The 14,460-nt window shown below is 42.0% G+C and overlaps 2 protein-coding genes across 3 annotated transcripts; one reads left to right on the top strand and one right to left on the bottom strand.

Annotated features, from left to right (window-relative positions):
* Positions 1-866: 866 nt before the first annotated feature.
* Positions 867-4,881, top strand: LOC120044490 (interferon a3-like). Of its 2 annotated transcripts, XM_038989146.1 has the most exons (6): positions 867-1,291; positions 1,465-1,552; positions 1,847-1,921; positions 2,052-2,201; positions 4,133-4,210; positions 4,543-4,881. In XM_038989146.1, exons 2-6 carry the CDS (start codon positions 1,466-1,468, stop codon positions 4,630-4,632), a joined length of 480 nt encoding a protein of 159 aa, XP_038845074.1. In that variant the 5' UTR covers positions 867-1,291; position 1,465; the 3' UTR covers positions 4,633-4,881. The 2 variants fall into 2 exon arrangements, with proteins under 2 accessions (XP_038845074.1, XP_038845073.1); XM_038989145.1 differs by lacking the exon at positions 867-1,291 and having other exon boundaries at positions 1,360-1,552.
* A 7,065-nt stretch (positions 4,882-11,946) lies between these two features.
* Positions 11,947-13,391, bottom strand: LOC120044489 (interferon a3-like). Its single transcript, XM_038989144.1, has 5 exons — positions 13,242-13,391; positions 13,016-13,087; positions 12,383-12,535; positions 12,151-12,249; positions 11,947-12,033 (listed from the first exon to the last, which is right to left on the bottom strand). The coding sequence occupies exons 1-5, from the start codon at positions 13,389-13,391 to the stop codon at positions 11,947-11,949; spliced, it is 561 nt and encodes a 186-aa protein (XP_038845072.1).
* Positions 13,392-14,460: the final 1,069 nt, after the last annotated feature.

Here is a 14,460-nt window from a genome sequence, read left to right as displayed (position 1 = left end):
CCTCTGCACACATCAACAACGGTCGCCCACGAAGCATCGTTACCCATCGCTCCACAAAGGCCACGGCCCTTGCAGAGCAAGGGGCAACACTACTAATAGGTTTCAGAGCAAGTGACGTAACTGATTGAAACGCTACTAGCGCGTACCCGCTAACTAGCTAGCCATTTCACATCCGTTACATAGGCAACAAATGTATGATATATGTGATGGGAAATATAGCTCTCTGACTCTTTGGAATCACGTTTCAAGTGTCACTCGATTTGATTCATCCTCATGGCTGGTCCCCTATAGAAAAAAATATTTCATACATAAGGCCTACAGTAAGGCTATATCAAACAAAACCAAGGCCCGTATTTATTAAGGATCTCAGAGAGTTGCATTGCTGATCTAGGATCAGTTTTGCCCAATAGATTATAATGAATGGATGGAGTGCGTCCTGATCCTAGATCAGCACTCCTACTCTGAGACGCTTTATGAATAAATGCAGCAGAATAATTAGGCTACATCTGACATTTTTGCCTACAACATGACTTATCAATATGAAACCAACTATGACATCTTATCAAGACCCTGATGGAACAGGTGTGTTTGTACTGGGTTGGAACAAAATCCTGCACCTCCTGCTGGTCTCCAGGACCGTCCAGGACCGTGCAGACAGTTTTAGTGAAAATATCCCTGATATCGTAGCCTATACCAAGGAACTTTTGTCACATATTCTTTGTCATTTTCCCCTTGTAAAATAAACGACAAATAGAAAGTTCCAACAAATCATGTTGTCGTTGCTTGTCAACGTTGCATCACCAGCAGACAACAGTAGGGTGAAAGTTGGTTACGTCATTGTGAAAATGAAAGTTGAGAGATATGGGTATTGACGCTGACGTCTCCCATTCACTTTTCAGTTGTAGCGCAACAGCAGAAGACTACGGAACAATACTTCGGACTAACTTTGAACGAAACCCACTAAATGAATGTCTTATATGGCTACTTTTCTTATGAAGTGTGGGTTTTATTTCGACTTCGACGATTTTGTTATCAGACCTTTTTTTATCGGTTCACGCGAAGTTATTAGCAGTTGAAAGCAAAGCTCGCGAATAGCCTATTCTCGCTACAGTAATAGCCTAGCCGATATCTAAATGGAATAATCTTATCTTGTGGTTCAACTAAAGTTTAAAGCCGGATTCAAGGAGAATGTCTATGGATTTACTTGGATTTGTTCGTCAAGGAGACGGAGCAGGCATGGAATTCCTATTGCTCTATGTGCTAGTCTGGAAAATGAAAGTTCCCGCCTCCGGTAGGTTGATCAGGGGAAATTCTCTATACAGCTTTCCCTTTCCCAATTCCACATAAAACTACTTAACACAGCCAAGATGTTCAAACTCATCTGGAAAACTAATAGCGAAACGAACTGCTATTTACAATGTATACAATGCAGAGTTGGACGTGTATTTGTCTTATTATTTGCAGTATGCAGAGCGTGTGTCATTGCTGTGACTGGATACGACACCACTACGGCCACTTGAGCGCAGAATACCTTTCACTGCTGGACCAGATGGTGAGTTATCAGCACACTGTAAGAGGAGACTGAATGCATGTATTAAGGACAGCAAAACAACCAACCAAGTCAAGTAGTCATATGTTTCATGTTTAGCCTTTTTGTTAGAAGACTGTTAGCCTATATTTGAATATACATACTAAAAGGGCGCTAAGGCTATAATGACAGAGATCAAGAGACGCTATCTACATTAGACCTACTGTACTTGCAGTTTAAGCTATACTTTATGTCTGTCTTGATTGGTCTTGAAGTATTTGACACGTGACTTAACATACTATATTGATTGTTTTCCAGGGAGGAGATATCACAAAGCAGGATGCCCCAGTCTTTTTCCCAACATCACTTTACAGACACATAGATGATGCTGAGGTAAAGACTAGAAATGTGAATTATCGTGTTCTGATATGCTTTGGTATGGCGGTCTTGACCCAATGTTATATTGATGCCATAACGAAAGCCTATACTGTTTCTAATCTTCTTTTTATATCTTCCTTTGTAGTTTGAGGACAAAGTCAGATTCCTGAAAGAGACCATCTATCAAATCACAAAACTGTTTGATGGGAATATGAAATCTGTCACATGGGACAAGAAAAACCTGGACGATTTCCTCAACATTCTAGAACGCCAATTGGAGAACCTTAATTCCTGTGTAAGTAACAGGTCTATTTAAAGTATAATCCCTGTTTAGGTCAGGGCTCTCCAGCCCCGTTCATGGAGAGTTACCTTCCTGTAGGTTTTCGCTCCAACCCCAGTTGTAACTAACCTGATTCAGTTTATCAACCAGCTAATTAATCAGGTGTGGTAGATTAGGGTTGGAGTGAAAACCTACAGGAAGGTAGTTCTCCAGGAACATTGTTGGAGAGCCCTGGTTTAGATGTAGCCTACTAACTCTACAAGTGGAGAAATCTACGTTTAAAGTATTCAACCCCTTGACTTCTTCCACATTTTGTTACGTCACATCCTTTTTCTAAAATTGATTAAATTCATTTTCCCCCTCATCAATCTACACACAATACCCCATAATGACGAAGCAAAAAACGTGTTTTAGACATTTTTGCAACTGTATTAACAATAAAAACAGAAATATCACATTTACATAAGTATTTAGACCCTTTACTCAGGACTTTGTTGAAGCACCTTTGGCAGTGATTACAGCCTTGAGTCTTCTTGGGTATCATGCTACAACATTGGCACATCTGTATTTGGGGAGTTTCTGCCATTCTTCTCTTCAGATCCTCTTCAGGTCTGTCATGTTGGATAGGGAGCGTCGCTGCACAGCTATTTTCAGGTCTCTCCAGTGATGTTCGATCAGGTCAAGTCCGGGCTCTGGCTGGGCCACTCAAGGACATTCAGAGACTTGTCCCGAAGCCACTCTTGCGTTGTCTTGGCTGTATGCTTAGGGTCGTTGTCCTGTTGGAAGGTGAACCTTCACCCCAGTCTGAGGTCCTGAGCGCTCTGGAGCAGGTTTTAATTAAGGGTTTCTCTGTTCTTTGCTCTGTTCATCTTTCCCTCGATCCTGACTAGTCTCCCAGTCCCTGCCAATGAAAAACATCCCCACAGCATGATGCTGCCACCACCATGCTTAACCGTAGGGATGGTGCAAGGTTTCCTACAGATGTGATGCTTTGCATTCAGGCCAAATAGAGACACTTGTTTCTCATGGTCTAAGACTCCTTAGGTGCCTTTTGACAAACTCCAAGCGGGCTGCAATGTGCCTTTTACTGAGGAGTGTCTTCCGTCTGGCCACTTTACCATAAAGGCCTGATCGGTGGAGTACTGCAGAGATGGTTGTCTTTCTGGAAGGCTCTCCCATCCCCAAAGAGGAAATCTGGAGCTCTGTCAGAGTGACCATCGGGTTCTTGGTCACCTCCCTGACCATGGCCTTTCTACCCCGATTGTTCACTTTGGCCAGGCGGCCAGCTCTAGTAAGAGTCTTGGTGGTTACAAGTACCCTTTCCCAGATCTGTATCTCAACACTATCTTGTCTCGGAGCTCTACGGACGATTTCCTCAACTTCGCGGCCTGGTTTTTGCTCTGACATGCACTGTCAACTGATCAATGGAAACAGGATGCACCTGAGCTGAATTTTGAGTCTCATAGCAAAGGGTCTGAATTCATCGGTAAATAAGGTATTTCTGTTTTTGCGTTGTCATTATTGGGTATTGTGTGTAGATTGATGATGATTTTTTTCTTTAATCCATTTTATAATAAAGCTGTAACTTCACAAAATTTGGAAAAAGGGAAGGGGTCTGAATACTTTCCGAACGCACTGTATATGGGTTATTACAGATTTTGAGCCAGTTTGCGACGTCACATAAATAATACTGCAGTAATGAGAAATGTAAATGATTGTGGATTATAAATAATGGATATTTTTTGTATGCTTTGATGCATTTTTCATTATGGCAAATCAAGTTTGATATTTTAAAGTGGAAATTACAATCTTTAGAATCCTTTTAGAACATTGAATACACATTAAGTTTCCATTTCCTGCCGTGCAGGAAATACTCAGAAAAAAGAGATCAAATGAAGATCCTACATCTGTATGACGCTAATGTTTTGTTTAATTTTGTCCAACAGGTATCACCTGCCATGAAACCTGAGAGGAGACTAAAACGGTACTTCAAGAAGTTGAATAAGAAGGTTCTGAGAAAAATGGTGAGTTTGGTTTCGTATGGAAACGTGTTTAATACATGTAATCAAATGAATATTAACTAGGCTAGGCTAAACAGGGGCAGTGTTCATTTTAAAAAAGTGGGTTCGGGGCCATATGTATCAAGCATCTCAGAGAAGTGCTGATCTAGTATCAGGTCTCCTCTGTCCTTATTTATAGTGATCCAAAAGACAATACTGATCCTAAATCCGCACTCCTACTCTGAGAAGCTTAATACATACGGCACCAGGTCTTTCTTTGTTGTTCAAGACATTATGGTCGTTATTTGCCAAGAAAGTTCACCCAACTAATATTTCAAATGTTCTGTGTTTTTCAGAACTACAGTGCACAGGCGTGGGAGCTCATCAGGAAAGAGACTAAACGTCATCTGCAAAGATTGGATATCCTTGCGGCACAGATGTACTGATCATCCAGACTCATCTCAGAAGCTACGCCCTTACCAGTTTATAAAACATGAATACAATCATGTGGGACCCTGTCAGTCTATTTATTATATTTAAATCCATAAATTATTGTTTTTTATTTGTATAATTTATTATTTATATTTTGTATTTCCCTTTTGTACCTGTGTTGAACTGAACTGTATTGCCGGTCTACTTGAAAAAACGGTGAAAAATAATATTGAAAATGTGAATAAAAACGTATTTTGTATAAATTGTCCAAATTTCGTTCTTGTCTGAAACCAATGAGAGTGGATTTATAATATCTTATCTAACCATCAGAGGGGACGCACATTAAACTTGTTGCTGATCAATCACATAATAATTTCTTCTTTAAGTTTATGTATGCTTGTAGTTTTGTTTCTTTATGTTACTTTTTTTTACTTTGTTTTTGTACTTTGTGAGGGTTGCTGTTCTTTTTGTTTTTCCTTTTTGTTTTTGTATGGTAATCACGCTGTGGCAGTGGGCTGAAGTGGATGGGGAGATCTGGGTGAGGAGTAGAGGATAATCTGGGGGACCAGGAACTTTTAGCTCCCATTGTGGATGTTAATTTATAAAGTCTGTCCATTGTATTAAACACCTGTATGTCTTACTACGATTGGAGGAGAAATAAGAAAAAAGACATGGAAAGACAAAATGGAAAAAGAGACAAAAAACAAGCAATACTTTTAATGGATAATAGTTTAGTCCCCTGAACGAGGCAGGGTGCTGGTGGGCAGAAAATAAAAACAAATTATTTATATAGCTTAGTCATATATATAGAACTTTTAAGTGGCATCATGGGGATCCTCCTAATAATTCTCAATAGATAAATGAAGTCAATTGTTGTATAACATTAGACAAAAGTGTATATTAAATAGGCCAATGTGGCAGTACACAGTCCTTTCATAAGACTTGGAAATCCTGGATAGAATAGAGTTATTGTAGATATACTGTGTATCCATTACTATAATGGTATTAGGTTATATGAGGTTATTATTTAACATCTAGAATGGTGTGTATGCGTGTTTACATAGTATGGTATAATACTGAGAGCCCCACCTATTTCATGCCCCACTTGTTTAGCAAGAAATATAGTTTGTTGTTGTTGCCTGTTTTGCATGTCATTTTGGTATTAATACGTGTCACATATCAGTTTGCAAACCATGTTTAAAAAATCTTTGAGTTAATGAAGCTGCATACCAACATGGTCTCTTGAGTAAGGCAGCTCCAAGATGCAGGTGTTTCAGCCTAGCTCAGTGCTTTCTGTGGTGGTGGGGCAGCCATCGGAAAATGCAGAGCATAGGGGTTAGTAATAATCTCTAGTTGCGCCGTGATTGTCTCAGTGTTCTGTCACTCATGGGGACACTACGTCACCAAAAAAATCTATGTGGAGAGCTCGAGAATTTAAGCCCCTTGGGTGTTTAAGAATATTTTGATGAGAAATACACATCGCAGAGGATGAGAGGACAAGAAAATAGAGTTCTAATGGTCAATAGCGAATTGTAAATAGGAGTTGGGTTTCAGTTCAACATCTGTTCAGAATCTGTGGAATGCCACTCCTAAACTCAGAGCGACATGTGCTACGTGTGCCACGTTGTCATTGGTCTGTACATTGAGTCGGGGGCAGGATTTGGCCATTGGCCAAGTTGTACTGCAAGGACTTCTGATTGGTCAACCCCAGGCTAGGGTGGAGGGGTTATACATGGAATCCTGTTTCTTTGTTCGGTGGGGAAAAGCTGAGGAAGGGGAGACTGAACATCTGAACATCTACCTTCCAGCATAACATCTTGATTTGTCCTCTCTGAATTAAACAAATTTTCCCCCCTGATTTGCTTTGGATATTGTGTTATTGAAGAATAACGTACATTGCTAACAGGTGCTGCCATAGAGTTACATTAGCAGTGCCCATCCAAGAAGGCTCAAGTTCATTGGCAACAGATAAAATGATGTTAAATCATGTTATATCTTCCGTAGCTTTTATTGGACTGATCAAGTCAACGTCCAGCTTTCAAAATCTTAGCTCGCAAGCTAGACAAGCAGTCATCATCATGACTCACGTTGACAATCTACTGTCAAATCCATTTCAATCCTTGTCATAGGAAGAGATATTATAGATTAAACGTATAAGTGCTCATCAGCCATTAGACAACAGCATTACACAACAAGTTTGAAATTGCAAATTCAACAATGAGTGGTTTGGAAGGAATCAGTAGCTAATTTCAAATTACTAGCCTGCTATTCAGTAGACTTGTGTGTGGTCTGGGTTTAAGGGTCTCTTTCCAAGATTAAAAGGATAAACTTTCAACACCACGGGCCAGAAAAGGTTGAATACATTGGCCATGCTGTCAATTCAGCATGACTTTTGCTGCGTTCAAAACAACTGGAAACTCGGAACTGGGAAATCTCAGACTTCAGTGAATTCAAACAACTGGGAATTCTGGAAAAAAAACAATCTCCGACAGGAAAATACGTTTTGAACAGTCATCCAACTCGGAATTCCAAGTCGGGATCTCTAGAGTTCCGACCTGAAGATTACTGACGTCATGATTCGACCAGTTTTTTTTTCTTGAGTTCCCAGTTGTCTTGGAAGCACCATAAATCCAGAGAACGCCAGAATTGGATGACAAAGTTTGATGACAAAATGTGCCCAAAGGATGGACTTCAGCGCCTCCTTCCTGTTCAAGTGCGCATAGCACAACAAGCTGAGTTCAAAATTGTATTGCATGCTGCTGCATAAATTATGTAATAGGCCAGGGCGATATGTATATTCTAGCTAAGAAAGTAATACTAAAAGTATGTTGTGTAGTAAGCTGTTAGTAGCCCATATGCCTCACCCTAATAAGTTGGTCCGTTTCCCCCTAATAACTTAGCCTACTGTTCTGACTTGGTGGTGCATATGTAGCCTATATCCTGTTGTAGAGAAACGTATTCATCGAATATTGTAAGAGCTTTCAATGTCTGCTTACATGCCCCCTTTTTTATCCTATGGTTCTGACTTGGTGTACAGGGAGAATACTGTAAGAACGGCCCATGTTCTGAATTCTGTCACTGTACATTCAAAAGTGCTGTCACGTTCCTGACCTGTTTTCCTTTGTCTTGTATTTATTTTAGTTGGTCAGGGCGTGAGTTGGGTGGGTTTGTCTATGGTTGATTTTCTATGTTGGGATTTTTGTGTTCGGCCTGGTATGATTCTCAATCAGAGGCAGCTGTCAATCGTTGTCCCTGATTGAGAATCATACTTAGGCAGCCTGGGTTTCACGTGTGTTTTGTGGGTGTTTGTTTCCGTGTTTGTGTTTTTCACCACACGGTACTGTATCGGTTTTCTGCTCTTCGTTTATTTGTTTTTGTATTTTCAGTGTTCAGTTTCGTTTTATTAAATCATCATGAGCACTAACCACTCCGCGTATTGGTCCGATCCCTCTCGCCTCTCCTCGTCCGAGGAGGAAGAATATGAAAGCCATTACAGAAACACCCACCAACAAAGGACCAAGCGGAGTGGAAACAGACAGCAGCAGCAGCAGAGACCGAAGACACAGGACTCATGGACTTGGGAGGAGATCCTGGACTGCAAGGGACCCTGGGCTCAGCCAGGGGAATATCGCCGTCCCAAGGCGGAGTTGGAGGCAGCGAAGGCAGAGAGGCGCTGGTATGAGGAGGCAGCGCGGCGACGCGGTTGGGAGCCCGAGAGTCAGACCCAAACATTTCTTGGGGGGGGGGGGGGGGGCACATGCGGAGTGTGGCAAAGCCGGGTAGGAGACCTGAGCCAACTCCCCGTGCTTACCGTGGAGTGAGAGGGCGTCGTACTGGTCAGACACCGTGTTATGCGGTGGTGAGCACGGTGTCCCCAGTGCGGGCTATTCCACCTCGCCGCACTGGTAGGGCTAGGTTGGGCATCGAGCCGGGTGTCATGAAGCCGGCCCAACGCATCTGGCCTCCAGTGCGTCTCCTCGGGCCGGCGTACATGGCACCAGCCTTACAAATGGTGTCCCCGGTTCGCCAGCATAGCCCAGTGCGGGCTATTCCACCTCGCCGCACTGGCAGGGCTACGGGGACCATTCAACCTGGTAAGGTTGGGCGGGCTCGGTGCTCAAGAGCGCGTGTCCTCCTTCACGGTCCGGTAATTCCGGTGCCACCTCCACGTACCAGTCCTCCGGTGGCAGCCCCCCGTACCAGGCTGTCTCTCCGGGTTCTCTCTCCAGTTGCTCTCATCGGCCCAGCGCTGTCTGAGCTGCCTGCCTGCCCAGCGCTGTCTGAGCTGTCTGCCTGCCCAGCGCTGTCTGAGCTGCCCGTCTGTCCCGAGCCGTCAGAGCTGTCCGTCTGTCCCGAGCCGTCAGAGCTGCCCGTCTGTCCCGAGCCGTCAGAGCTGTCCGTCTGTCCCGAGCCGTCAGAGCTGCCCGTCTGTCCCGAGCCGCTAGAGCCCTCCGCCAGACAGGAGCAGTCAGTGCCGTCCGCCAGACAGGAGCAGCCAGTGCCGTCCGCCAGACAGGAGCAGCCAGTGCCGTCCGCCAGACAGGAGCAGCCAGTGCCGTCCGCCAGACAGGAGCAGCCAGTGCCGTCCACCAGACAGGAGCAGCCAGTGCCGTCCGCCAGACAGGAGCAGCCAGTGCCGTCAGCCAGCCAGGAGCAGCCAGTGCCGTCAGCCAGCCAGGATCCGCCAGAGCCAGCCAGCCAGGATCCGCCAGAGCCAGCCAGCCAGGATCCGCCAGAGCCAGCCAGGATCCGCCAGGGCCAGCCAGCCAGGATCCGCCAGGGCCAGCCAGCCAGGATCCGCCAGAGCCAGCCAGCCAGGATCAGCCAGAGCCTTCCGCCAGACAGGATCCGCCAGAGCCGTCCAGCCAGGACCAGCCAGAGCCGTCCAGCCAGGACCAGCCAGAGCCGCCCAGCCAGGACCAGCCAGAGCCGTCCAGCCAGGACCAGCCAGAGCCAGCCAGCCAGGAGCCGCCAGAGCCAGCCAGCCAGGATCCGCCAGAGCCAGCCAGCCAGGATCCGCCAGAGCCAGCCAGCCAGGATCCGCCAGAGCCAGCCAGCCAGGATCCGCCCCTCAGTCCGGTGCTGCCCCTCAGTCCGGTGCTGCCCCTCAGTCCGGAGCTGCCCCTCAGTCCGGAGCTGCCCCTTAGTCCGGTGCTGCCTTTCAATCCAATGGGGTTTATATGGAGGGTGGTCATTGGGGGGAGGCCACGGAAGCGGGGATTGACTATGGTGGGGTGGGGTCCACGTCCCGCACCAGAGCCGCCACCGTGGACAGACGCCCACCCAGACCCTCCCCTAGAATTTATGGTGGTGCGCCCGGAGTTCGCACCTTAAGGGGGGGGTTCTGTCACGTTCCTGACCTGTTTTCCTTTGTCTTGTATTTATTTTAGTTGGTCAGGGCGTGAGTTGGGTGGGTTTGTCTATGGTTGATTTTCTATGTTGGGATTTTTGTGTTCGGCCTGGTATGATTCTCAATCAGAGGCAGCTGTCAATCGTTGTCCCTGATTGAGAATCATACTTAGGCAGCCTGGGTTTCACGTGTGTTTTGTGGGTGTTTGTTTCCGTGTTTGTGTTTTTCACCACACGGTACTGTATCGGTTTTCTGCTCTTCGTTTATTTGTTTTTGTATTTTCAGTGTTCAGTTTCGTTTTATTAAATCATCATGAGCACTAACCACTCCGCGTATTGGTCCGATCCTTCTCGCCTCTCCTCGTCCGAGGAGGAAGAATATGAAAGCCGTTACAAGTGCTGAACAAATAGTTATTTTGACTACGTCCCTCCTAGCTCGCTCATGAATGTCTTCATCAGAATTATGGATTGCCTCTTCTCTACTCGATGTCCCCTTATGCCGTAGTTTGTACATCTCAATTATCAGTAGAAATCACATTTGTTTAAGCAAGTCAGCCATATTAGCTATGTTTTTATTAAGACAGAAACGATGCTGAATTAACTGTTTCGCTGCCAGACAAGACTCCACTGATAGTCAGGTGTAGCAGTGGTAAGGATTCACTCCATGGTGCTGAAAAGAAAGCTCTGCTGTTGGGACAGCTTAATGTAGGCCCTAACAGTTTATGGGGACCGTTTGTCACCGTTATAGTGCAATTATTGTACTGTTTAGTGTCATGTTGTATTGGTTTTGCTGACATGCATAAACATTTTTGGGGAAGTTTGACCCACCAAGATTTAGATGCTAAAAGCCGACCATCATGATTACCAGTTTGACATGGTGGAGTGTTCCATGTTGCACATATATGATTGGATGAACATGGAAGGACGCTCCTCTAAAAATCATAAATAAGCACAACATCAAACTTATTCAGGATTTGGCGAGGGGGCTGACTTAAACCATTGATGATTGTGTCCGAGCACGAAATGTAGACTAATTTCTCAATCTGTAAACCATACAATTTTTTAAAAATACTTAAAGGGGTCGTTTTCAGGGGCAGTGCTTGCAAGACAACGTGTACATCAACATTCAACATTCATTTGTTATTTGAAGACACCCATTATCAACAGGTAGGTTAAGTCTGAAACTTTTAACACTTTTTTGGTTACTACATGATTCCATATGTGTTATTTCATAGTGTTGATGTCTTCACTATTATTCTACAATGTAGAAAATAGTTCAAATAAAGAAAACCCCGGAGGTGTGTCAAAACTTTTGACTTGTACTGTATATATATATATATATATATATATATATATATATATATATATATATATATATATATATATATATATAAATATATATATATACCCCGGACTCCGACATTGCTCCTCCTAATATTTCCATGTTTCTTATGTCCAATCTTTTACTTTTAGATTTGTGTGTATTGTTAGATATTACTGCAGTGGTAGAGCTAGGACCACAAGCATTTCGCTACAACCATTAAAACATCTGCTAAATATGTTTATGCGATAAATTACAATTTATTTGATTAAAATAGATTATTGTTGTAAAAAAAATATATGAAGGTACGTTTGAAGAAATGTGTAAAATAATTTATTTCATCATAATATATTTCATTATTACAATAACAAACATTTCCTATAAGGTGGCAATAATAAATACAGTATGCAATGGCCTTCATAAATACAAAAATAAATGTACGAAAACATTGTTACATGAGTCTATGTATAGCCTAAGTCAATCACATAATTATTCAGTATAAAAAATGATTTACTCCACAGAGTTGTGAATACATTACTACCCAATAAATAAATATGTTAAAAAAACAAATAAGTAAACATGTAAATAAATAGTTAGATATATGAATAGATAAATAGATATATAAATAAATAATATCTACACAACACACACATAACGCTCATTGGCTACTTAATGTTGTGTCTAGTCTTTGTAGGTGTGCCAGCACCACTGTCCTTATGTCTTCCCAGCCGCTTGCGCTGTAATCCTGCATAAATGAAATACACTTGTTGAGATTTTAGAATAAACACATGTTGTATCATCACATAAATACATCCAGATTTGGTGAATGTACTCTCTTTGTAAGACAAATGGATCAACCTACCTCGCGTTTCAAGTAATTCTTCAGGAACTTGAAGTGAAGGCTCATCTTTTTGTTCACTCTTTTGACAGATTTTGATTGTCTAGTTTTCATAGCCTTTACCTGTTTGAACAAAATACAAATCATGATTATTATGATTTGATTAACATGTATCCACTTATATTATAATCTAGTAGGATAGTATAATGTTTTCCTTTTGCATTAATGTTAAGGGCGAAAATCACAAATGACATACGCATTGGTCCAGCTCCGAGGTCTGGCGATAGAGGTCATTCATAAACTTGTCAACTCCTTTCTGGTCCCAGGCGGTGGACTCATATTTACCACTGCTGTACAATTTCTTTATAGCGTTCAGAGTATGCGAAATGAATGTCATCTGTTCGTCAACCTAGAAGAAGAGTGATTTGTATTAGTATATGCCTTATAAATTGAGGGACAATATCAGAAAATTATAGCAAATTGTATATTCGTTATACCTAATTATATACAATGCATTCGGAAAGTGTTCAGAACCCTTCACTATCTGCACATTTTGTTACGTTACAGCCTTATTTTAAATTGATTAAATATTATTTCTTTCATCAATCTAAACACAATAACCCATAATGACCAAGCCAAAACATGTTTTCAGACATTTTTGCTAATTTATTCAAAACAAAAAAACAGTTTTTGCTTTATCCTTATGGGGTATTGTGTGTAGATTGATGATGATTTTTTATTTATTTGTAATCAATTTTAGAAATGGTCTGTAACGTAACAAAATTTGGAAAAGTTGAAGGAGTCTGAATACTTTCCGAATTCAGTGTTTAATCCACTCTTTAAAAAAAGGTTTGGATAGAACAAAACATTTTTTATGCATATTTCTTACCTTGAATTTGTTGACTTGTCTGTATTGTTTGTCAGGGAAAGTGATCTGAGGTTCTCGAGAGACTTCATGACCCTGAGATGCCAAAAAATATAAATATTGAATTATTATTACTTTACAAAAAGGAGTCAGGTAATTTAAATGAAACATAGCAGCTCATGAAATGTTGAAAATATGACAAGAGCTCAATGACCAGGAACAAGTGAATAAACATTTCCCTATATCCTACCATTTTCTGAAGCATCGTTATGGTGTTGTTGCTGAACACTTGGAACATGCTCGGAGACCGAGGAAGTGTCTTCATCCACGTGCATCCGATGGTTTTATTCCAGGTGCAAATCGTCATGACCAAGCACATCCAAAAGCTGATTGAACCCATTTTAGCGTAGGTCTGCTGTAGTTCTCGGTCTGTCCGCAATCAACGTTGATGCCCTTCCGAAAGATAGCCTACTTCGTATAATTATAATTCCGACAAAAGTACGTTTTCCGCAACGGATAAAGAGATAAAGTGTTCTTCCTGATCGATCAATTTGTCGAAAACCCGAGTTCTGTCATGCTCCAACCTGTGTCGATCCTTTATACTAAGAGTCTGCAAGGTATTCCAAAAGTGAAAGGTGGAAGTTCCCTTACACTTTCATACCTGAGTGTTGTTTTACGTCTGTAGAAAATGCAGGGAAAGGACAGGTGCATCTCTCAAAGAATTGTTACATCTTGAGTTATTTGCTATTTTATCATGAAATATTGGCCTTTCAAGCAGGATTTTTTTTAATTAAAAAAAGAAACATGTGAATCAATCGGACTATCGCCTAAAAAAATATCACCATATAGAACAAATTTAGTTTGGCCTTTCACTTCGAAAACCACAGTATTTAATGTTTGAAAACGCAACACCTTTTCATTTCATACGTTGTAACCACCTGCTTAAAGGGTTATTGTGGTTTGTGGACCTCAACTGCCTATTTAAAGATCAACCTTGTATGGGTTGTATGAATTACACACTCAACATTACTTTATAACGTTTTAGAAACAGGTTTGGGTGGTCTGAAATATTTTGGTAGACCCCCTTCTATATGCTCCCGGTTTTCAAAATTAGACACTGGAGCCAATGCAGCGCACAGGCAATATAGACCTTGGCAATACCGCTTACCTTGGCATTAGTGCTTAAATTTCGGATGGTTTTGAATCTGGGCCTATATGCACTTGTGAGTAAAATATAAGTCTATCACGTAGATTATTTGTTAAAGTATTCCATAATCGTGTGTTTTTATTGGACTTTTATTGAACTTTTATCCAGATATGTGAGTTGATGTTACCTCTGAATCTATTATCTTTCCACTATAGAGACTGAAGAGTAACAGCATAGTTAGCGATTGCTATACTCCATTGAACTAACATTCAGAATGTGGAGATATAATTATGTTGCATGATCTCCAGTAAATGTGTACTTG

This window comes from Salvelinus namaycush, chromosome 3, assembly GCF_016432855.1.
Source record: "Salvelinus namaycush isolate Seneca chromosome 3, SaNama_1.0, whole genome shotgun sequence".
NCBI lineage: Eukaryota > Metazoa > Chordata > Actinopteri > Salmoniformes > Salmonidae > Salvelinus > Salvelinus namaycush.
This window is presented reverse-complemented; position numbering and strand designations above follow the sequence as displayed.